Source organism: Aspergillus ruber, assembly GCF_000600275.1.
Source record: "Aspergillus ruber CBS 135680 unplaced genomic scaffold scaffold00014, whole genome shotgun sequence".
Taxonomy (NCBI): Eukaryota; Fungi; Ascomycota; class Eurotiomycetes; order Eurotiales; family Aspergillaceae; genus Aspergillus; species Aspergillus ruber.
In genome coordinates, this window is record NW_024467310.1 from 48,865 (window position 1) to 71,426 (window position 22,562).

At 50.2% G+C, this 22,562-nt stretch overlaps 10 protein-coding genes across 10 annotated transcripts; 3 read left to right on the plus strand and 7 right to left on the minus strand.

Annotated features, from left to right (window-relative positions):
- Positions 1–944: 944 nt before the first annotated feature.
- Positions 945–3,063, minus strand: EURHEDRAFT_479227 (ubiquitin carboxyl-terminal hydrolase family protein). The gene is made up of 2 exons (XM_040785464.1): positions 2,369–3,063; positions 945–2,319 (listed from the first exon to the last, which is right to left on the minus strand). Exons 1-2 carry the CDS (start codon positions 3,036–3,038, stop codon positions 1,154–1,156), a joined length of 1,836 nt encoding a protein of 611 aa, XP_040638473.1. The 5' UTR covers positions 3,039–3,063; the 3' UTR covers positions 945–1,153.
- Positions 3,064–3,240: 177 nt separating this feature from the next.
- pre1 (proteasome core particle subunit beta 4) lies at positions 3,241–4,304 on the minus strand. The gene is made up of 4 exons (XM_040781947.1): positions 4,200–4,304; positions 3,984–4,141; positions 3,545–3,918; positions 3,241–3,492 (listed from the first exon to the last, which is right to left on the minus strand). Coding segments are annotated over exons 1-4 (612 nt in total). The 5' UTR covers positions 4,202–4,304; the 3' UTR covers positions 3,241–3,414.
- Positions 4,305–4,507: 203 nt separating this feature from the next.
- EURHEDRAFT_456983 (ribosomal RNA-processing protein RRP9) lies at positions 4,508–6,424 on the plus strand (the record flags this gene model as incomplete). The annotated part of the gene is made up of 2 exons (XM_040784392.1): positions 4,508–4,873; positions 4,931–6,424. The coding sequence occupies 2 exons, from the start codon at positions 4,508–4,510 to the stop codon at positions 6,422–6,424; spliced, it is 1,860 nt and encodes a 619-aa protein (XP_040638475.1).
- A 259-nt stretch (positions 6,425–6,683) lies between these two features.
- On the minus strand, positions 6,684–8,450 carry EURHEDRAFT_479236 (sugar porter family MFS transporter; the record flags this gene model as incomplete). The annotated part of the gene is made up of 2 exons (XM_040785465.1): positions 6,684–8,134; positions 8,205–8,450. The coding sequence occupies 2 exons, from the start codon at positions 8,448–8,450 to the stop codon at positions 6,719–6,721; spliced, it is 1,662 nt and encodes a 553-aa protein (XP_040638476.1). The 3' UTR covers positions 6,684–6,718.
- Positions 8,451–9,224: 774 nt separating this feature from the next.
- Positions 9,225–11,737, minus strand: EURHEDRAFT_377802 (aconitate hydratase; the record flags this gene model as incomplete). The annotated part of the gene is made up of 3 exons (XM_040779001.1): positions 9,225–11,055; positions 11,121–11,566; positions 11,633–11,737. 3 exons carry the CDS (start codon positions 11,735–11,737, stop codon positions 9,225–9,227), a joined length of 2,382 nt encoding a protein of 793 aa, XP_040638477.1.
- Positions 11,738–12,230: 493 nt separating this feature from the next.
- EURHEDRAFT_515558 (RraA family protein) lies at positions 12,231–12,976 on the plus strand (the record flags this gene model as incomplete). The annotated part of the gene is made up of 2 exons (XM_040786392.1): positions 12,231–12,284; positions 12,350–12,976. The coding sequence occupies 2 exons, from the start codon at positions 12,231–12,233 to the stop codon at positions 12,974–12,976; spliced, it is 681 nt and encodes a 226-aa protein (XP_040638478.1).
- A 47-nt stretch (positions 12,977–13,023) lies between these two features.
- Positions 13,024–15,772, minus strand: EURHEDRAFT_70267 (uncharacterized protein). Its single transcript, XM_040787629.1, has 6 exons — positions 15,655–15,772; positions 15,507–15,604; positions 14,352–15,455; positions 13,378–14,294; positions 13,149–13,312; positions 13,024–13,074 (listed from the first exon to the last, which is right to left on the minus strand). The coding sequence occupies exons 1-6, from the start codon at positions 15,733–15,735 to the stop codon at positions 13,072–13,074; spliced, it is 2,367 nt and encodes a 788-aa protein (XP_040638479.1). The 5' UTR covers positions 15,736–15,772; the 3' UTR covers positions 13,024–13,071.
- Positions 15,773–15,861: 89 nt separating this feature from the next.
- EURHEDRAFT_412607 (uncharacterized protein) lies at positions 15,862–17,262 on the minus strand. Its single transcript, XM_040781948.1, has 2 exons — positions 16,828–17,262; positions 15,862–16,772 (listed from the first exon to the last, which is right to left on the minus strand). Exons 1-2 carry the CDS (start codon positions 17,133–17,135, stop codon positions 16,142–16,144), a joined length of 939 nt encoding a protein of 312 aa, XP_040638480.1. The 5' UTR covers positions 17,136–17,262; the 3' UTR covers positions 15,862–16,141.
- Positions 17,263–18,952: 1,690 nt separating this feature from the next.
- On the plus strand, positions 18,953–20,061 carry EURHEDRAFT_500825 (uncharacterized protein; the record flags this gene model as incomplete). The annotated part of the gene is made up of 3 exons (XM_040785752.1): positions 18,953–19,034; positions 19,086–19,803; positions 19,893–20,061. The coding sequence occupies 3 exons, from the start codon at positions 18,953–18,955 to the stop codon at positions 20,059–20,061; spliced, it is 969 nt and encodes a 322-aa protein (XP_040638481.1).
- A 331-nt stretch (positions 20,062–20,392) lies between these two features.
- On the minus strand, positions 20,393–22,165 carry EURHEDRAFT_70337 (uncharacterized protein). Its single transcript, XM_040787630.1, has 4 exons — positions 21,987–22,165; positions 21,796–21,915; positions 21,645–21,737; positions 20,393–21,594 (listed from the first exon to the last, which is right to left on the minus strand). Exons 1-4 carry the CDS (start codon positions 22,071–22,073, stop codon positions 20,482–20,484), a joined length of 1,413 nt encoding a protein of 470 aa, XP_040638482.1. The 5' UTR covers positions 22,074–22,165; the 3' UTR covers positions 20,393–20,481.
- Positions 22,166–22,562: the final 397 nt, after the last annotated feature.

The window sequence follows — 22,562 nt, forward strand, 5'->3', positions numbered from 1 at the left end:
CGGAGAATTGAGCTATTGTCAACATTAAACGAATGTCTTCTTCAGTCACCGTTGCTTAGCCTGGTCATCCTCAGGTCAGTGACTCAAGTACTTTAATTATGCGTATTGAGACTTTATACTGAGCTTCGGTCTCCGTCAAGCGATGTTCTTATTACTATCGATCAAGGGAAGAGAACGGATGGCAGTTGTAAAATGGCAACATTGTGAATCTATTAAGGACGCTGCCTATATGTCAAGGCAAATACACATTGCATCACTATCTGGTATGTGTTATGCACAGAAGAAAAGGTGCTGGATGATTTATTACTTTGCGTCTCGCTAAGCAGAAAATCGCCTACTACGCAAACCCAGACTTTCGTACCTATTCGACCACTGATTACTGTTCTATTAGATCCTGTTCCAACATACTACCGCTTCCAGTCAACACGAGCTTAACAAAAGCAGAATTCGAGATGCCCTGGGCATCACAGTTGAGAAACCTATTGATGTTGAACAGAATTTCTTCACACTCCACTACCGTTGGTAAGATGATGATACTAACGCAGAGCAAGATGAGAAATTCTTCCATGCTCTTGCCAAACTTCTGGGCTTCCCAGACCCTGGATTCTATCTCATTCCTCAAGACGGCCTGCACGCAACTCCTTTGAGCGGAGAGATGGCGACCTTCTGCATCCACCATGTCATGTCCGTTGTCGCCACTTGATCTTCCAGATGGGTTGAGCTTGGTCCATTCATTGTATGCTGCCGTTCTATGGCAGCTTACGGAACTTGAAAGACAGTTCTTATAACATCTGCAGATAGGTCCTCGTAGTGGCACTAGACGAGTTGGCCGAAAAGGTGCCGCAACACCAACCTGGTGCGATTGAGTCAAAAGGCTAGGCAGGACAATGCTATCTCAATGACACTGGAAAATGGACTAGAAAGCCAGCATACAGAATAACAAAGAAAGGATTGATAGGTTGAAGATAAAATCCGGGCGAGCATGGAAACGACAGGAGTGGAAAGCTGAGGGAAGCCCTACGCTGTATATCAATAGCATTGGCCGCAATAAAGTGAATGCTTCACTTGTATGAACTTTATGGAAAAGATGGTATGTATTTCGTATTACAGTAAAAAATATAGCCACGAATAACTCGTCTCTTGGTTTTGATATCTACCTAGCCGTCCTCTTCCCCTTCTTATTCCCCGTCCCAGGAACCTTTCTCCGCTCCCAAACCATCAAATACCCCTCCTTCGTGAAAAGCGTCTCGCTCTCCGCCCTCTTAACAACCAAATCCTGAACCTCCAGCCACTCCGGTCCCTTTGCTTCACCGCCACGCTTGCTCGTTTGCCGCTTATTCTCCGCCTCCATCGCTTTGTCATGCAGCTGCACGAGCCAGTTGACTCTCTCGGTACCGGCACCGGCACCAGTCGAGGATACGCCCGAAGCGGCGTTGACGCCTTTCTCAGCTGCTTCATCTCCAGCGCCGGGTGCGGCGACGGTAGGGTCGAGGATGACGTTTGCCACGAGGTCGTAGAGAATGGGCTCCCCGGGGGGCCAAATGGAAGGGTTAGGCTCTACATAGGGAGACATGTCGAGGGAGCGGGTTGAGGGGAAGGTGACGATGGTGGGGTTTCGTTCTGAGACGAAGCGGTTTTTGCTGAAGCGCTTGACATGAAAGAGGAGATACGGTGGGAGGGGGTGTAAGAGGCGGTGCCGGACACGGTGTGCGAGTTTTTCGGATGCGGTGATACCGTTGTATTTGTTCAACAGGTTCGTCAGAGGAACTTGAGGGATAATTGATTCTCGGTTGGAGGACTGGAAGAGGGGAGTTGGTGGGAGATCAAGGGTGAGAATGAGGAAGGGAGTGGTCTGGCTGTTGATGGAGCCAGACTCGGTGAACACCAGACGAGCATTCTGGGTATCCGAATGCGCCGTGATAGCCTGGCTTTCGATTTTGAGATGACCTTGGAACGCCGCCTGTACCACACTCGTTGGTGTTGACGAAGGCTTTTTCGCACCCCCAAGGGAGAGATGCAGGTTGTTCAAGAACCAGGACAAGAAATCAACTGGATCGGATTGCTGGGTGAGCGTGAAGCGCTTTGATGACCGTAATGCGATCTCCTGGAGCAGCTCGTGTGGCGATACGTGCGATCGGAATGCTTTGGGGTTCCAAAGCTTTCGGACGAGAGTACTGAACCGGAGTGCTAGTTGTGGTGTGCCTGGCGTAGGGAACTCGTGTAGAAGAAAGAAATTGCGAATAGGATGGACATGCGCCAGAAGTTGAACCACCACGTTCAGGTAATCGTTCGCTTTGATGTTGTTCATACCGACGAAACCTAACGGTGTTAGTATGATTCCTCCCTGCGCATGGTCTCTCAGACGTACCTGGTCTATAACGGCGTCCCGATAGATCGAAAGCATCTCGGACCTCCCTGTCTAGCTTCGAGACATCCTCCTTCGTAAAGTGCGGATCCACGACATATTTGATGTCATCCAAACTCCGGTTCTTAACCTCATATCCCTCCGGTAGCACATAAACCTTCTTCGTTCCCATGTTGACAAAAACGTGATGTCCGACCTCAAGAGCATGGAAATAGGCATGCGACTTGGGCCCTCTGCCCGTATAGTACTTCCCGCAAACCAAACAAGCGTAGACATTGATATTTGACAAGCTAACAGAGCACAACTTCTCAAAATCAAAGTCGAGAATCCCGCGGTTGATCGTATCGAGGTAGAGGTCACTGTATCCCTCCATAGGCTCGGACTGCCGTTTCGGGGCCGCGATGGCCGACGCATCCTCGTCGATATCCGATTCGTCCTCATCACCCCGCTCAGCTTCATTCAACGCCTCTCCTTCCTTATCCGCCGCAGCTAAGACATTCTCTCCGTTGCGATCATGTTGTTCGAGGTCCTGGCCGTTGGCGCGTTCCGCAGGCACAGCTCCGTTGCGGGGATCGTCTTCGGGGAGTTCGTCCTCCACGCGTGCTCTTTTGGAGGCTGGAGACCCGACCGGTTGGCCTTCTTCTAGCGGTAAGTCTGCTGATCGTTTTGACATGACGGCAATTGTGTTGTGGTGGATTGGATATAAGTAAAAAGCTGCGTTGCGAAATCGTCAAGTCGCGGTTGCAAGCTAGATGCAAACAGAGCAAACAAGTCGGTCAGATCAAACAAGACAAACAAAGCAAACTGTCAACAATATGACGCAGTGCAGAGACGATATCAAGACACTTGAGTTTACAGTTATTACAGCAGAAACACCACGCGGTAATATCGTTTTATTTGTTCTACTGAGTAACTGGCGATTACATGCCCGTCAAAATCATGGCAATACCTTCCATGCAACCGATTTCATAAAAGAAGCGTCCCATAATAAGTAAAAAAAAAAGGAAAGTTTCGAGAAACGTGGTATGATACAACAACGCTGGAATCGATTAAGCGCTCGTGACGATTCGGTTATTGTCAAAGTCTACCTCCTTCACGCCGTCTTTCGAGATAACCTTGACCAAAACCTAGAAGACCACGTCAGTCATTGAACAAATGTGTATGGGGATAGGCACGTACACCCTTGTAGTCAATCGGTAGTCGGCGCTTCAGTTCATCGGTACACATCTCGAGGAGCTTCAAGCCTTGCTCCAGATTAATATCGGGGTGGTGGTGTTTGTCGAGAATGGACAAGCAGTAGAACTGTGCGTAACCATGGGCGGCATAAGGCACCGGAGCCAGCGAAGCGAGGTAATCCACCCAATACAGACTTGGTTCTTGTGAAATCGGATCCATTCCACCAAGCAGCAAGTTGACCATGTAAGGACTCCGCGATCTCAAACTCCGTGCCAATTCTCCCCGGACAAAGTTGGCCACCGCGTTAGGACTTAGTTCGGCATCGTTCCGCATCGTGTATAGTTGGATATTCGCTTGGATATATTCGGCGAATTGCACTATCCAAGACAAATAGATTAGCTTGGGTAGTCCTCCAAGATACCATATCTCGACCTCCGCTCACCTGTGTCTCCCGCCTCCCCCGAGAAAGCCATGACGGTGCTCTTGTTCAACTGCCGTGTCTTATCATCTTCAGCCTTGATAATTGTCGGCCCGCGCATTGTGGCCTTGGAGGCGGCCAGAATGACAAAGTCTTTGCCGGTGATACCAAGTAGAACCTCCCTGTAGGTGTCAGTGATCTCACCATGATCATCGAGCAGGTATCAAAAGAGAAGCTTACATGTTTGCTTGTCCGTTTAGGTAGTAAGATCAAGAGAGAGAAAGTAATAAGCTGAAAAGAACAGTAAATATTAAGTGAAGCTGCTCTGGAGCTGGTCGCTGGAGCTGCTGAAGTTGGGCGCGGAGCTGTCCTGCTGAGTCAGCGCCTGGCTGCGTCCAAACGGGTCACCGCCTGCACGTGCACTGACCAGCGGCAGAAAAAAAAGAAAAAGAATCAAAGTTGAAAAAACAGCAAGAGTCCCCGTGAGGCGTCCTATTCGCAGCGAATTCTTCTCAGTGACTCCTACCGCACAATCGCTGAATCCCGCCATGTCGTCGTTTTTTACAGTACCCGCTTCCCAGAAAAAACGAAAGAGGGAGGACCGCGCCGCAGCTCCGGGGTCAAAAAAGCGAGGTGTTGATGCAAATGGCGATTCCGGCGCTAAGGGTCAAGGCGCAAGACAACAGAGAGACGAGTCCGTCTCGGGGAGCGACATTGATGATGATGAGGCCAACGCGGCATCAGTGTCCGAGGAGGAGAGTGGCTCGGACGACGAAGGCGAGACGGCCGGCGAACGGAGGTTGAAGCTTGCGGAACGATATTTGGAGAATGTCCGGGATGAAGTGGATGAGGTTGGCTTCGATGCAGCTGAGATTGACCGGGATTTGATTGCGGAGAGGTTAAAAGAGGATGTGGTATGTTTTGTCTGCCCCCCACTGGGCCACACGGAGGTGACTAACTGCTTTGCACAGGATGAATTCAAAGGGCGAGGATATCGCCAGATTGCTTCAGATTTGGCATTTTCGTCAGCATCTCACTCGTTCTTCCGTGCCGATACTCAGTCGACTACCTCTATTGCCATCCATTCGCCGTTTGTATACACCGTTTCCAAAGATAAGACCTTGATTAAATGGGAACTCGCTACTCCCGAAAGCCCTACAATCCCGTCGGAAAATTCGAAACGACCCCCAAGGCCGCAGCGAAAGAAGCCCAAGAAAGTGAAGTACGTCCGAGGTGTACAAAAGGTGGAGGAGACCGGTGAAGACCAAGGCCATACGAAGAGCATCCTGTCGCTTGCTGTGTCGCCATCAGGGAAGTTTTTGGCTACCGGTGGAGAGGACAATAAATTGATCATCTGGGACGCAGCGACGTTGACACCGTTGAAGACATTTACGCAACACCGCGACACCGTTAGTGGACTTGCCTTTGCCCGGCACATTTCCACCATGAGCTCGGGCGAACAGTTGTTCTCTGGATCGTATGACCGTACAATCAAGACATGGTCTGTGAGCAGTGCTGGACATGCTTATGTGGAAACTCTTTTTGGTCACCAAGACAATGTATCTTCGCTGGCGGCCATGACCATCGACCAGTGCATCAGTGTCGGCGCCCGGGACCGCACTGCTCGACTGTGGAAGGTGGTGGAAGAAGCACAGCTCGTCTTCCGCGGTGGAGCTTCCAGAAATGCGGCATATCATGAGAACAATCTGGACTGCATTGCCCCTCTCCCACCCAGCCATTTTGTCACTGGCTCCGACTCAGGGTCTTTGGCCCTGTGGTCCATCCACAAAAAGAAGCCGCTACATGTCATCCCTCTCGCTCACGGCCTCGACCCTATACCTCCTCTCGAAGATCTCTCACCGGAACTCGATCAGCAAACAGCTGCAACCAACTCTCGATACCTCCGCCCCATGCCCCGCTGGATTACCGCCCTGACTACTGTCCCTGGCACAGATATCGTTCTCAGCGGTAGCTGGGACGGCTGGATCCGAGCGTGGAAAATTTCAGAAGACAAGAGGGTCATCCTCCCGCTGGGCACAGTCGGAGGCAGCGCCTCCTCGGAACCCGATACCCCCTCTTTCCAACTGAAACAGAATCTCGCATTCGATGCCACGACCGAGGACGACAACATGGCAGTTGATAACGCCCCCGTATCGCAGTCAAGTGCCGCGAAGGAAGCCGAACCGCTCATCAAGGGCGTCATCAACGACATTGCCGTCTTCGAACGCCGGGGTGACACCGCCAGACCAGACCAACCTCTCGAGTCGAAATCCAAGTCCAAGTCGAAGGAACCCGAGACAAAAGGCCTGTGTATTGTCGCTGCCATCGGGAAAGAACACCGGCTCGGCCGCTGGAAATGCTACAACAACAATTTCCAGGATGGTCCTACTCCTGAAGGCCGGAATGGTGCTGTGGTGTTTGAAGTTCCGTTCACGGCTTTCCAGACGAAGAAGGCCTCTTCGTAGCCTCCCAACTAATAGAATAAAGAGGAGTGTATCGTTTATGTGCATAATAAAAAGGGGGCTTCTCATGTTTATCCGGCGTTGGAATTGTATGTTGCATGTATGTATATATGCTTGGATAGCTCGATGTCACTATGTTCAAACCATCTACAGTCACATGACAAACGTAGTTAGCCCTAACAGGGTGCATTGGAATTAACCAGGCGTATCATCCAGATCCATTCAAATATCAGTGGTCATATCCTATTCATAACATAGAAATCCCGAAACCATACAAAGCAAAAAGCAAATAAACATCTACCTCCGACTAACCTCCACATTCTCAATCCTCTCATCCTTCAACTTCTCAGACAACTGCCTCTCCAAATCAACCTCACCCTCACCCTCAACTTCCTTACCCACAAAGTCACCGCCCACCCCTCCCTCGGGAACCCTCGCAAACCCAATCCTCCACCACGGCAACGAAAACAACTCATCTGTCCCCTCCATACTCCTCCCCTTACACTCCGGAAATGCAAAGAAGACCCAAACCGTCCCGACAAACGTAAATGCCGCAAATAACGCAAACGGCCCATACGCATGCATACTCAGCGTCATATTCGGAAATCCGCGTGTGATTCCAAAGTTCAGCAGATTCTGGAATATGAACGCGATGCCTACTACTGTTCCTCGTATACTTGTGGGACAGATCTCGGATGCTGTGAGTGAGAATGCGGGTGCCCAGCCGAAGCCGTAACCGATTGCGAAGATGCAGATTGCTACGATGGCGACCCATGCTGCTGGGGAGGGGGAGGGGGAGGTGGAAGACGATATGTCTGTTGTGCCTAGGAAGGCGGCGAGGTAGATTAGGCAGATGAGGTTTGTTATTGAGCCGATGAGGAGGAGGGGGCGGCGGCCGAAACGGTCTGTTAATGCAAAGGCATATAAAAAGACAGAGGCTAGTTTGATGCAGCCGTAGATGGCCGTGAAGAGGAGGACCTGGCGATCGTTAAGGCCGATGGACTGGAGAATCGTGGGTGCATAATAAGTGATGGAATTTCCGCCGGAAAAGATGAAGAACAGCTGAATTAGGGTTACGAAAAGGACGACCTTGCGGGTCGGGGGGTGGTGGGTGCAGAGCTTCATTAAGGATTTTGTGTTGTCCCAGGCACCCTGGGATTCAGCATTGGCGGACATTTTAGCGCGGAGCTCGGCCATTTCTCTGGCGAAGTACTCGGTGTTCTCATCGAGGCCGCCGCGAAGTCGAGAGAGGCTGGTTTTGGCTGCTTCGAGGCGGCCGCGCATCATTAGGTATCGGGGACTTTCGGGGAAGAATGGCAGGCCCAAAAATAGCATGATGGCTGGGATTAGCTGTAGGATCATAGTGGCTCGCCATTGCCAGTTGGATTCTGCTGATATGACGGACTGGGAAGCGTAGTTTATCCAGTAACTTCCTGCAACGCCAGCCATGATATTCACATTGTAGAATGTTGTCATCATTCCTCGAAGCTCCAGTGGAGCTACTTCTGATATGTAGATAGGGCCGACTGACATTCCAGAACCAGAGCCTATTCCGGACAGAATTCTCCCGACAAGCAGTTCAGACAAGGACCCGAAGTTGGCAGCCATGAGAATGGACCCAATTGTATAGAAAATAGCCGAAAAGAGGATAACTGGCTTGCGTCCGCGTCGTTCGCCGAGAGGACCTGCGATAATAACCCCGAGAACTTGGCCCTATCCAAGAAAACAAGAGAGCATTAGCATTTATCCCAACCTCAAAGCCAATACAAGCAGGGGCACAAACTAATATCATAGACGACACAACCCACCCCTTGTGATTGGATTCGGTATCAGCAGGAATATCCGTCCATCCAAACTCCTTCACAAACGGGTCAAGCTTCATCGCCCCTGAGATATTTGCCGTATTAAACCCATGCAGCCCTCCACAATAGGATGCCCAAATCGTCGCCAGCCAGATATATGGCTTTCTCGCAGGGAGAGGGACACGCTGCAAAGCATCTTTGGAAAGACCGCCGCCGCCGGCGCCCATTGTCGAATGCCAATGTAGTCAAAAATGGAAATAACACGACGCTGGAACTAATATAAACAATACAGCCAAGAAACGAGAATCTGGAGTGCAGAGGTCAAGCTTGGCGGCTGGATAATGAATGCAGATTGAGGGTACGGCAATGAGACCCTTAAATATTTTCTCCAGAACCTGGCGTTCCTTCCAACCCCAGCTAGACGCATTCTGATTCCCGGTAGTCCTCCTGTACAGGCCCATGCGCTACGCTACAAGACAGACAGTCAACCGAGAAGCGAGCACAAGGGTGGTAATCGACACTGAGTGCAGACATACGAAGCCTGGATAGATCCGAAGAGGTGGAGTTGCGTCACCTCAGAGCCGTCGATGGCATGTCATGGAGTAGTCCGGGGTTCTGGAGTGCCCCGGGCTAAATTGCTGATTATCGACTGTGACTTGTAATCGTTGGCTGGAGAGGGACTAAGCTTTGTGGGGTATGGCAGGTATTTACTTAATGGAATCACTGAAATCACACCGGGGAAGGAATGTTGGCTTGCTTCCACCATTTGAGAATAGGTTAATCTTCTTGGGTAGTCACCGCAAAAGCCATGGCTTTGCATTCAGTAATACAGCTAGAGCTATTTATATAATATTCTAAAACTGCTGTGCTTGTAAATTTGCATTTAAACGTGGTTAGGGGCACCGTGTATGGGTACAGCAGACCGATATATGCATACCAAAACAAAAAGTGCACTGAAGACAGAATAAAAATGCATTTATCTCTATCACTCTACTACGCACCTACCTCGCCCTAATCTTAATATAATTCAGTGCACTCCCCGCCTTCAGCCACTGAATTTGCCCACTATGATAGCTATGATTCAACCTCGCCTCCCAAGCCTCTCCCTCCCTTGGAGTAACCCTCATCGTAATCTGTCTCCCAGGCTGCAACTCACTCTTTTCCACCCCAATCAACCGGATCCGATCCCCATCCTGGATTCTATCATAATCAGCAACATCGTCAAAAGTAAGCGGCAACATGCCCTGCTTTTTCAGGTTCGTCTCGTGGATACGCGCAAATGAGCGAGCGATGATCGCCACGCCGCCTAGATACCGTGGTTCTAGGGCAGCGTGTTCGCGGGAGGAACCTTCTCCGTAGTTGTGGTCGCCGATGATACACCAGTGGATGCCTCTTTGCTGTAAGTCGCGAGCGACTTCGGGTACGACGCTAACTTCAGAGGTTAGGGGGTGTCTGGTGTGTCCCAGCATCTGCGGGTCGCTGGGAAGGTAAGCGTTTGTGGCTGTTGTGAGCATATTGTTGCTGATATTCTCGAGGTGGCCGCGATATTTGTACCAAGGACCAGCGGGGGATATGTGGTCGGTTGTGCATTTCCCCTGGACTTTGATGAGGAGTTGCATATCATCTGCGCATCCGGTCTGCCAGGCTGGGAAGGGCGTCAGGAGTTGAAGGCGGTCGGATTGGGGGTCAACGATGACGGATTCGGAGGAACCATCTGCCAGTGGCTCTTGGAAGGTTTGCGCACCAGTCTTGAAATCAAGGGGAAGCTCGCGACCAACAGGAGGGTTGAACTGAAAGGGCTCTTGAGTTCCTTCCTGAGGAATTTTATCAGTGATAGGGTTGAAATCAAGACGACCCGCATATGCGAAGGCCGTGACCAATTCAGGCGATGTAACGAACGAATGAGTAGCAGGGTTACTGTCATGTCGGCCAACAAAGTTACGGTTGAAACTGGAGATAACCGAGTTCTTCTCCTTCCCACGCACGTCAACATCTCTCCGATCCCAGGACCCAACACAAGGACCGCAGGAACTGCTGAGCACGACAGCCCCGGCATCCTGGAGCTCCTCGAAAATCCCATCTGCTTCGGCAGTTGCACGGATCTTCTCGCTTCCCGGGGTCAAGAGGAAAGGTGTTTTGAAGTTGGTTAGTCCTGCGGCACGGGCCTGGCGGACTAGTTGACGAGCTTTGTCCAGGTCCTCGTAAGAGCTGTTGGTGCAGCTGCCCACCATGGCGTGGCTCAATTCCTTTGGCCAGTCGCTATCTAACACTACTGACTTCAGTTGGGAAATTGGGTGTGCGAGATCTGGCGTGAATGGCCCGTTGACGTGAGGTTCAAGTTCGTTTAAGTCGATCTCGATGACCTGATCATAGTAGTTGTCAGATCCTTCATCTGCCGTCAGAAGGACATCCTTAACCACATTCGCCGCGCCAGCAGCATAAGCACGACCAGTCGCCGAGAGATACCGCGCAATAGCCTCCGAGTGAGGAAAAATACACGACGTTGACCCAATCTCAGCAGACATATTACAGATAGTCGCCATAGCCGTCGCGCCCAGGGTTTCAGTTCCCGGCCCGAAAAACTCAATCACGCGTCCTTTCCCGCCAGACACACCGAGGATTCCAGCAAGCTTGCAGATGATGTCTTTCGTCGATGTCCAGCCTTGGAGTTGGCCTGTAAGACGGACTCCAACAACCTTTGGCGCTACCAATTCCCACGGCATTCCGGACATGGCATCTACTGCATCGGCCCCTCCAACCCCGATCCCGAGCATGCCCATTCCCCCGGCGTTGGGAGTATGCGAGTCGGTTCCGATGATCAACCCACCTGGTCTTGATAGTTACCGAAGAGTCAGCTTCTAGATAATCCACCATGACACGGAAGTTGAACAGCATACACAGCATAGTTTTCAAAAATGACTGTATGAATAATCCCCGATCCCGGTTTCCAGAACCCAATCCCATACTTCTTAGAAGCGCTACTCAGAAAGTCATATACTTCCGCATGCTCACCCAAAGCCCGTCGCATATCTTCATCCGCACCTTTCTCAGAGATAATCAAGTGATCGCTATGTACGGTCGTCGGTACCGCAACCTTTGGGAGCCCTGCGCTGATGAACTGTAACAAAGCCATGGTCGCGGTGGCATCGTGGCAAGCAACGCGGTCTGGCCGTAGTTCCAAGATCGTCTTCCCTCGTTCAATGGCTTCTAGTGACCAGGAACGGTCTCTGTTTGTTATGAGGTGGCTGTAGAGCAGTTTCTCAGTTAGGGTTAAGGGTCGTTTCGAACCCTGCTTCAACGCATCGAGGTTGTAGGTCTGTTTGCCATAATTCACGCCGAGAATCTTGTTCGGGGTCTTGTCAATATTCATTCACAAAGATTTCTGCGCCAATAGAAATTAAGTACGTACCTGAGGCTGGTTCTCATGTGTCGCAAACCGTCTGACAGTGACGACGTTATTCAAACATTGGCCTGGCCGCGCTGTCCGCACTGACTGAGAGAGATATCTGCGCATTTTGCAAGCTCGTCACTGATTGCATAGGATAGTAGTTTGATTAGGATATAGGACTAGTCAAAGTGAAATGCGACAAATTCACGCGCAGAAAACCATTGGCGATCACCGCCGACTTCGTCCTGGCGACTTCGGTTCCAGATCTCAAGAAAATCGACATCTTGCCTCGGATAATTATGTTTGACGCGATACTGTTGGTGGAAACCTCTTAGGATCTATCCGATGGGGAATGGAACGTTCCGAGAGCCCCCCCCCTGGACTAGTCCACCGGAGCGCTCCGGGGTGAAACGCGGAGGCACCCAGAGGGAAATGCGGAGTACGGTCTATGGAGAGGGTATTTTCATCGGCAATGCGGTCCAGGGATCTCCCACTTCATCATGAGACAGTGCGACGACCGGAGATGATTGCGTTGTCGGAGGAAGGCTGATATATGCGATGTCTTCTGTCATCCTTAATCACTCACCAGGAGAAGCTCCTATACTCATACATCATAGCAATGGCTGTGCCGTCGAGATTTGTAAAAGCCCTCCGGGGGTTTGCCTCTTGTGACGTGAGTCTTTCAAGCCACCAGAAACGCAAGGAGAATGACAGGTAGCTGACATACAATCAATCAAGATCGGAGATGCACTCGTCAAGCTCAAAGTCCCCCATGGCGGTTACCTATCCGGCCTCAAGATGTTCTCCCCAGGTCTTCTTGCCCCGAACCACAAAATCTTCGGTCCTGCATATACAGTGCGCATGGTGGCCGCCGCAGACAAAACCTCCCCAACGCCACCAACCCATTTCGCCGACTCCATCCCCAAAGACGCGGTTGTCTTCGTCTCCCAGCCAAAAGGGCTCATCAGTGCTTGTTGGGGAGGACTCATGAGCACTCGTGCGCGAGCACTTGGAGCTGCAGGAATCGTGATTGATGGTCGTTTCCGGGATATTGCTGAGCACCGCAAGCTGGGAATGGGTCTTTTTGCACGTGGGGTTAGTATTCTTGGATCGAATACCTTCACGCGTTCATCCGAGTTGAATATCTCCGTGTCGTATGAGAATGTGGAGATTGGTGGAGAAGTCACCGTTCGGCCTGGCGACTATATCATGGGTGATGCGGACGGAGTCGTAGTCGTGCCTGAAGGAAAAATAGAAGAGTGTGTGCATCTCTGCCAGGAACGATATGACATCGATGAAGAGACACGGCGGTGCTTGGAGCAAGGAGAACCAATGGGCCTTACTATCAAGAGGTTGAGGAAGTAGTTGATATACAGTAGTCACAAATGCAAAACATAATCCCTATCAAAGAGTATACCGTCTGGGATTTCTATTTCCTTTTAAACATGGTAAGTGGTGCGTTACTAGACATTGAAATTATCAGTCAATCTCAATCGAGATAGCAGAGCCTGTGCTCTCGTAGATGCCAAGTACTTACAGACCCAGAAAACGGATCCCAACCCCAGTCACCCTGCAGATATTCAGACAAGAAATGCTCCATCGCAGGGTCAATGGCAAGAACTTCAGGACCGTCTGCCGACAAGCCATCACCAAGTAATGTGGAATGGTCAACATTGCCAATTGACAATTCGAACCCGTGTACTTGTTGTAAATTGATAATTAGCATAAGAAGGACATACCAAACAATGAGTAAGATCGCGACTCACACATGGCATTATGAGCTCCAGCATCCCGAGAACCCGAGAACTGCACCGATGGCTCTATTTGGCTTTGGGGTGCCACGGGCTCTAAATTTGAGGCAAATGATGATGGCGCGGGGTGATATGTCCCGGTTATTGGAGTTGCCGATATGGTACGACTCTCCAAGTTTCGTAATCCCTTTATAGTAAGATCCATGACCTTCTCAAAACTCTCCTTGCCTTTGCGCACAGAAGGCCACCATTGACCACCAATACTGAGTAGATTTGAGCACGTTCGAAGATTTCGCAAGGCATCATCAAAAGGGATCGTAGTTTGGAGATTGCGAGATGCCCATATGCAGTAAATGATTGTAGCACCCGAGGAGAAGATTCCATGGATGTTGCGCCAGCTGTAGTATAACTGTTCTTTATTGTTCAGGTAGTTGTAGATGCGTAGTCGTCGGCTTGAGCTTTGGTAACATAAAGACAGGGCTTGTTGAGTTGGCGAGCGAAAGACTTGTGATGGCTGGTAGAGTAAGGTAATTGCTGCGTGGTATTGTAACTCAAGCTTGAGGTTCTCGCAGTGGAGAATCAGAGATTCTTCTGTGTCCATCCTTGGCACGGCACTCGATGAATCATTTAGCCACTTATCGAGATCTGATTTGATGCGTTGTTGGATCTTGTCGAGATCTGTAGGCCAGATAATGCTGTTTACCTGCGAAGGCAGATGGTAGAATAAGAGCTTTATTTCCGAAATGTATAGGTCCAGTTGAAAGCGGCGGACGGTAAACGCCAGATACTCCGCTGACGGTAGATGCAAATTCAGGTCACCGTCAGTTGTAACTGGAGTATCATTGCTCGCCAGGTCATCCATCGTCGGCCGTCGTACATCGAAGGTTTCGTCTCGAATCCCTAGCGGACGACCTTGGATTGTTGAAATGGACCTAGATAGTGTCAGCATGCCCGCGCTCGTTGATGGATTATCTGAGGGGTGTAACTACCGATCGAGTGAATAGACAGTGTAGAATATAAGCCTACGGACCGCAAGAGCAACAGGTGGGAGATCAGATGGGTTATTCGGTTCACGATGCAAACCCAAGTCAACACAATGCGACATGGCAATATGTACCAAAGTCCAGATATTAAGGCCAGCAGGTTCAGTCATGCCCTGAATAGCCAGTAGCAAGATCCCTTGTAACGCCGGAACCGAGATGTTGGAGAAGCACTCCGAAGCCGCAAGCATTGCCATGCGATAGAATCGTATCGGGGGGTAATCAAAGTTCTTCTTCCGTGTGAGAACAGTCGCTGCGAGAGAAAACACCATGAAGACGTGGAATACAGCAAAAGAGATTGAAATGGGTGTACATTCATGACCATCCAAGACATCCATCTTGCCATTGTAAGGAAAGGGTTTGATATCTCGGAGCCAGCCATTTTGATCTAGTCGTCCGGGATCATACCCACGCTGAGCACAAGCATGCAATGCATTATAAGCGTTAATCAACGAAGTCGGATAAAGAAATGGGTGGTCGATTTGAATATACTGAAAGTAAACTGCTAGTAACTGATCCGCGTCTTCAGGGGAGGGAAGCTCCCGTTCTAGACCCGTATAAAGCGAATGATACACCTCACTCGGACGATTCGGAGATGCCATACGACGTAGTCGGCGCGTTGCAGGAGGCGGAGCCGGCCCAGGCGCCTCGCCAGCTCCGATCAGCTTCATAAAAAGCAGTCCTGAAGATGACCCGAGATAATGCTTCTGCCTTGAGTCGGATTGCAGCGAGAGCATCCCCAAATCCATGGCCACGGTGCGTGCTTCGACTAACGGAGGCCGTTCAATCTCTAATTCTTCCATCGAAGCATGGGATCGCTTCCCTGTAGCAGGTCCTGCTACTGTGCTAGCCACTTCTGTATTCAAAGAAGCTGCACGCAGTGGAGTATCACTGGCTGCGCTTCCGGGGCTTTGATACGACGGCCATGGCAGCGATAGACCCTCAAAGGGATCCGTATCTATCTGGGGACCTTTGGTCAAGTCGAAACTTGGATCTAGAACCCGGATTTTTTGCTCAAGCCACTTGATACGCGAGCAGCATTTGACGATATAACTGTTTCGTATATCAGAGATGCTTTTGCAACAGATTATGCCAGATACTCACTCGCGCGGTATAGGCAGGTCATTATTCCGAGAGTCCACATCGACACAGGAAACATTTGCACGCGCACAATTCCCACAGGCCGGGAGACTTCCATCACACTGTTCTTGATGTTAGTAGTATCCAACATGACATAACACATTGGCCGTACCTTGACACGTTTGGCTCGGCATCTGCAACAAGCTACGCGGACCTTCTTTGCATGCTGTGGTCCAGTACCTGGAGGATCCATCACCGTTCTAACTGGTGGTGAGGACGCTTGTGTTGGTAGGTATCGTAAGTAATGTCGAATATGGAGAAGTACGCGATGGGCACCTGCGTTTGTGGAGAAGCTTGGCATCTATGCATAGTGTATTTATGTATGCACAATTTTATGCCTTCTCACTGGTTGTGCATGTGGTATGGTTTGTCTGACAGTTGCCCTCAATATCTTGGCTACATCTCTTCTACTAAATCCCGGCAGAGCTTGCCGATGATAATACAGGTCCTCAATTGGTCAAGTGAGCTATTGCCAGTGAGAAGCGCCCAATGCAATCATTCTAACGTATGTACATGACATTAATTATTACAGGATAATAGAGCTTGACACGAGAAAGAAACTCAGAAACATGGGTATATATACATAATGTAAAACTCAATCATCCAGAAAGCTCTGCAATGTGGTTATGTCTCCTGTTGTCTCCTTGCAACTCAGCCGGCGGTGGCTGCGGCGTGAATTTCGTGGACGTATTCTCTAATTCCGACCTAGCAGCAGGAACAGGACCGTAATAAGGCGCTGCGCCTTGGCTTGGATAAGGATGCGTGTTTGCAGGTGCGGCAGCTGCTGCCATATCAGGAGCGGCGTTCTTCTTGCTGACAGCGCGACGGCGGAGGAACCAAAATGCGAGCAGAGCAAAGATGGCGAGGGCGCCGACACCGACACCAACGCCAACACCGATCTTCCCTCCTGTCGATAGGCCGCTTGACCCGGAATCTGATGCGGCTGAGTCTGAGGTCGATGTTGCGGTTGCTCCGGTGTCGGTGCTGGGTGGGTCGGCACCCGTGGTGGTTGCGGATACGAACAAGCTAGAGTCTGTTGCTTGGAGTTGGATGGAGATGGGTTGTGCCCACATGGTCAATGGTCCCGAGACCTGTGTTCCTTGGTTCGACTTTGGATCGCGGACGGAGACGATGGTGGAGCTAGACGATGGGAGAGTGCTGAGACATCCTGCGTAGATGGCCGAGGGCAAGTCGGAATATAACATTGTCGAGGTATAATACGAATAGTCTCTGCGAGGAACTGTTAGCGTCGTTCGAGTGCATAACAGACAAAGACTTCACGTACGAGTAACAGCAAACGGCCGAAGTGGTCTTCCCGTCAATGTGTACATCCGCGGAGGTGTAGCCCACTGGACACCAACCCGGGCTGTAGACCTGGGGTACTTGGGCTCTTCCCGACATGGCGAACCCGGTCGGGAAACAGGAACTGACAACCGAGACGACATTTTGCAACAGCAAGCCATTTAGTTTGTCGTTGTAGGCGGACGGTTCGTACTGCCAATCAGTCGCGCATTGTGTTGGTGGTGTGAAGACGGTAGTCAGGGGAATTGTGGTCGTTGAGGTGCTACTGCTGGTTGTACTAGTGGCTGACATCTTGGACCGTGGTGTGTTTAATCCCGTCTAGTTGAACATCCAAGTCGGATATCGAAATTGGAGCCAGTACCCAGACCACCGGGAGATGCACACTGTACGGAGTAAGAAGAGAATAGAAACACGAGACTTGGCAAAAAGGAGATGAGGCTCAATCAAATATAAACAGCTCAGCAACGCCGAGACTCCGAAAGCACACAGTCATTCACAATCACACTTTTTTTAGCGTTGTCTTTTTGCACCGCCAGAACCGGCGTTGATAAGCCAACAGCCCGTATCCGGCACCAGTTCAATTCTTCCCATTGGCGTGTGCTGCTTGACAATGTTGAATCTACGGCCCGAACTAGCATAGTGTTGAATCCTGACGGATGCATACTAACGAAGTTCGGCAAACCAAATGTCAATCCCCGGTGGGGGTGGTCGAAACCTGACTCGGTAAATTGGCGAGAGGCCAATAGCCGTAGAAATGGCAAATTAGCATAACTAAGATTCAGCCACGTTAAGGCCTGAAGAAGATGGGATTGGTAACTAGAGAGCGCTGAGGTGATTGGCGTGGCTGATATTTTCCCCTCCACTTGTCTGCCTTGACTGATAGGATGTTGTATCCAACAGAGAACGGGCCTCAATTTATGTGGACATGACTGATCTAGTCTCAGGAAAGATCCTATTTGTTCTATAAGTTAAACTGTAACAAGTGTGTCTTGGACTTGATCGTATCGAATGGTATTGTTGCATAAACAGTTACCACACCTGCTAGTGCACCCGCGATCACCGTGTTCATGGACTGGAGAGCACCGGCATTATCTCTGGAAAATATGGCATCCATCTGCCCAAGGAAGAACCGATAACTGGTAAACCGCACCATCACATTAGCTGATTGTTTCAGCGTCACTGGTATCACACCGCGGTATAGCCCAGACACACCCTCTTGCGCAAGACAAGTCCGAATTGCGTGAGTGGTAGAACGGTACACTCACGGGCCGGCCTGGTCATCGATGATCTTGGTCTTCAGTGTCTCCCCGGGTGTGACAACGAGTACGCTTTCCGCAATACCTGCCAGCAACCCGGCTCCTAGGTTACCTAGGAGGGTTGTCTTCGTTTTCCCAGAAACGGTTTCAGTGGGCATAAAGCGCGAGACGGTATCAAATGTCACGAATCGAACCCCGGAGTTGGATGCGTTGGAGATACAGAAAGCTAGACTTCCAGTGTATAACCGGGAAAGCCCATCTTGTCGAAAAGTACTCGTCAATAACCGGAGGGGCGATTGGCGGACGGTCGTGCCGTTCTCTTGAAATAGCTGTTGGCGGGTTTCGAGGTATTCCGTGGGATACTGATATAGTCAGCTTTGACAGTCTGCAAAGGTGACACCAGGTCCAGACCGTAGGGAGACTCTCCACACCACCGGCAGCACCGCCGGCAATGATTAATTGCCACGATGAGACTGCATTTTTTTGAGGACATTATACCATATATCACGTAGAGATGTCAAGTTTAGGGCATGCCCGATCCGACCAATTGGCAGTATACGACATTTATACTAAACAAACCAGATAATATAGCTTATATTGGCAATCAAGACGCACTTCGGAATAACATGCCTCTTCTAACCAACCATCTTCATCCGACTTAGTCGCTCATGGCTGACTAGGAACGTTCCGAAACCGTCGTGGAGTGCCCGGAGCGCTCCGTGAGGGGATAACCCCAACATCATGAGACGAGAACATAGATTGCCGAAGTGAGCGAGTATGTAGTACGCAATACATATAATATTAGGGACTCGCATGCAAGATGCGATCAAGTAAACATCGACTTCAGTCAAAATGACCATCGCATACACCAACACCATCGCCTCCGACCTCTTCCCCAATGGAGGATGGGACGTCCATCACCACATCTTTGACCGTACGCCATACCCATACAACCTCCCTTGATAGCAATACTGAATAATTACAGCAAAGAAATTCACTTACGCCCCCGACCGCCACCTAACCCCACCCCCCGCAACAATCCCCCAATTTCTCGTCTTCAAATCCCGCCTCGGTATCACAAACTCCGTCCTAACCCACGGCCTCTCCTACGGCGCAGACTGCACCTCCCTAAAATCCTTCGTCGCAGAACTCAACACCACCGCGCCGGCTACAAGGGGCGTTGGCGTTATCGATCCATCCACTGTAACGGGTGATGAGTTGAGTGCTATGCATGCTGCTGGTGTGCGCGGCATACGCGTGAATCTGTACAAGTACCAAGCGATGCATGATGTGGAGAGTCAAAAGACCGCGCTACGGGAACATGCACGCGCTATTCGAGGCCATATTGATGCGAAGCGGTGGAGTCTGGCGTTTACACATACGCATCCTGAGTTTTGGGGCGAACTCAGCCCTATCGTGGAAGAGGTCTTGGTGCCAGCGGGGATTGCGTTGGTGACTGACCACTTTGCGTTACTTAAGGGGGGTAGCATGCTTAACATCAATTCGGAGAATGGGAAGGTGGATGTGACACAGCAGCCTGGGTTCAGGGAGATATTGGAGTTAGTCTGTGCCGGACATCTTTACATCAAGCTTAGTGCGCCATATCGGGTGAGTAGTCTGGCGCCGGGGTACGAGGATTTGAGGCCGGTGGTGAGGGCTTTTGTGGAGGCGAACCCGGAGCGGATTCTTTGGGGGAGTGATTGGTATGTTTTTTTTTTTTTTTTTTTTTTTTTTTTTTTTTTTTTTTTTTTTCACTATTTTCGTGATGTTGGGAGTGGTGCTAACTGGAAAGGCCGCATACGCCGCATATGAAAGTGCGGACGCGCGAGGAAGCGTTGCGCGAGACAGAGTACCTGGTCGTTGATGATTTGGCGTGGTTGAAGAGTCTACGGTCGTGGTTGTCGACTGAAGAATGGCATCTTATGATGGTCTCGAACCCGAAAACGCTGTACGGTTGGTAAGATCTAGATGGTGTGGTAAACGCTACCAAGCATGTCCAATGATGCACTATCTATTAATAATATATTGAAACCAAGGCTTTTCGCCTACCGATAGTCTCGGATTAACGCCATAAAGTACATTCCATGAAAGCAACCATGATTCCTCGCTGAGACTCCAATTCCAAAACAATGCAAAGAGGGGTATTTGTGTGAAGTTTTCTTAAAATCATAATGTCTGCCGAATTGCTGTTTTCTATAAGCCATACCCGAGCGCCGTATTGCTGAATCCCAAAGAAAATGAATAAAAGAACGAATCGCAGAGGCCCACTGCCAGCAATCATGACCAAACCAATCATCGTAAAACTCTATAATCTTCGTTAGTGGAGCGGTCGTACACTTGAAGTGCGAAATCGATCCGCTAAAGGTAATGGACTCGAGAGATCAATAGGCTCCGTTGATTCGACCCCTTGTCCTTCTGGACGGTGCCACTGGCCCTTCGTCAGAGTCGTCAGAGTCGTCAGGATCATTGAAACTGTCGGAATCTTTACTGTCGTCCGAAATATCAATTGTATTGTGAGCCGATGACCCCGCCGTGTTAGAACGCGTGCTGCGCTGGTTACTCCCAAGACGCCCTCTCACGTCAGTACCTCTCCTCAAAGTGCCGTTTGGCCCTGGAACTAGTCGTCGGAGTCCAGTCACAGGTGGCCGGATGGGATCATCGTCATCGTCATCATCATCATCATCATCTTCTTCTTCTTCCTCTTCCTCTTCTTCTTCTTCGTCGCCATTACCGCTGTCATCGTCTTCTGAACCCTCGTCCATGGAGGAGAAGCTGGCATATCCATCTTCCTGAGTCATCGGAATTTCGGAACCCGTATGCGAATCGTGATCTTGTGCGCTATGATCCTGACTATTGTAGACCTGTGTGTTGAACCCATGACCGCCAACCACTGTGGTCGGGTCTGATCCAGTATCGTACTCGACATGCTCATCATCGTCGATAAAAGATTCCATGTCCGTATCATCGTACTCATTGCGTAATTCCGGATCTTCGTCTTCACTGTCGCCAATTACCCGTGTATTACGCCAGCCGAGAGATCCAGAAGGACGACTGAAAGATCCAGGGGGGAAAAAAGAGGCGAATATTCCATGGTCGCCATGGAAGGCATCGGCGCCGTCGAAATCATCCTGGGCTTCTTCTTCAAAAAAATCGGCCATTTCCGAATTTTCCTCTGTGCCACTCCATTGTGAATCACCCGCATCAGAATCTAAATCTCCAATGTATCCGCAGTGTCCGCACTCAACATCATCTTCAAGTTCCCAGCCGCATTGTGGACAGCGGATAACGTTGTCTTCAAGGTCGACAATAGGCTGCGTAATTGGCGGGTGTCTGAATGCGCCCCGGAATAACCCCCCCTCCCGTGGATGCTCGTTCTTCTTGTCCTGGTCAACCTTGTCGGATTCTTCGCGTTGGTTCTTGACGTGATCTGCGGTGGTCTCTCCCTTTTCAAGAAGTTCGGCGCGGCTCATCCATGACTGTACTATTGCACGAACCTAGATGATGTTAAACATAACCCCTCGAACGTCTATTTCTATAGACATACCAAATAAGCCGGCGCCGGCTGTGCTACAACCGGGGTTCGACAGTCTGGACATGTTTTATTCGACCTTCCTTCGGAAAACCACGATGTCAAACACTAGTGAGTGTCAGAGACATAACCATCAAGCAAAAGTGTCAAGCAGAAGGGAACTGACGGTGTAACAGAAAGTATGTCCGCAGGCGAGAGTGAAAGGTTCGTATAACGGTCTAATGCAAATTCCACATTGTATAAACGGCCGCAGGTCGTCCACGTGTCCCTGTAATGTTTGGAGGAGCTATGAATGAAATGTCAGCGACTGCACACAGATTTAATACCCCAAACCCTGATACAAAAGATCCAACTTACTCCGGACTCTACCTCCAAGTTCTTCGTAGTTGGCGTGCCATTTGCATTTGCGCTTATGGCAGTTTTGGAGCTCGTTGGTTTGGGCATTTGGTAGGCTCAACGAAGGATCGTTCTCGAAAGAAAATATCCGAAGGGAAAAATCAGCCGCACTGGGCCGAGTATAGATGTGAATGGTTCGGATCAATCAAAGTCACGTCGGGCATGCCGGAGCAGCCCACTGAAGAACTGCAGAGACTGTAGCGAAGTAACGCGAATGAATGAAGTCAGGAAAGTTAGGTAAACGAAAGGAGAGACTTGACAATCGTCGAGCAAGCGCCGTAACAGTGACACCCACGTCTTGGGGAGAGTAGTCGTGTCGGGCGACGTGAACATGACTTTCTTTCTTTGTGGACAAACTAAATAAACACTACAAACAGTGCAAACATGAGGAACAGGTGACCTCCGCGGTAAACTCCCGCGTCGACCTCGGGAAACGGAAAAGTAAAACAGGGAAATAATATCCATTTGTTCTCCTCTTTTCCTCTCTTCTCCTTTCTTTCTTCCGTCTCTCAGAATCCCCTTTCTCCAAGACTACTA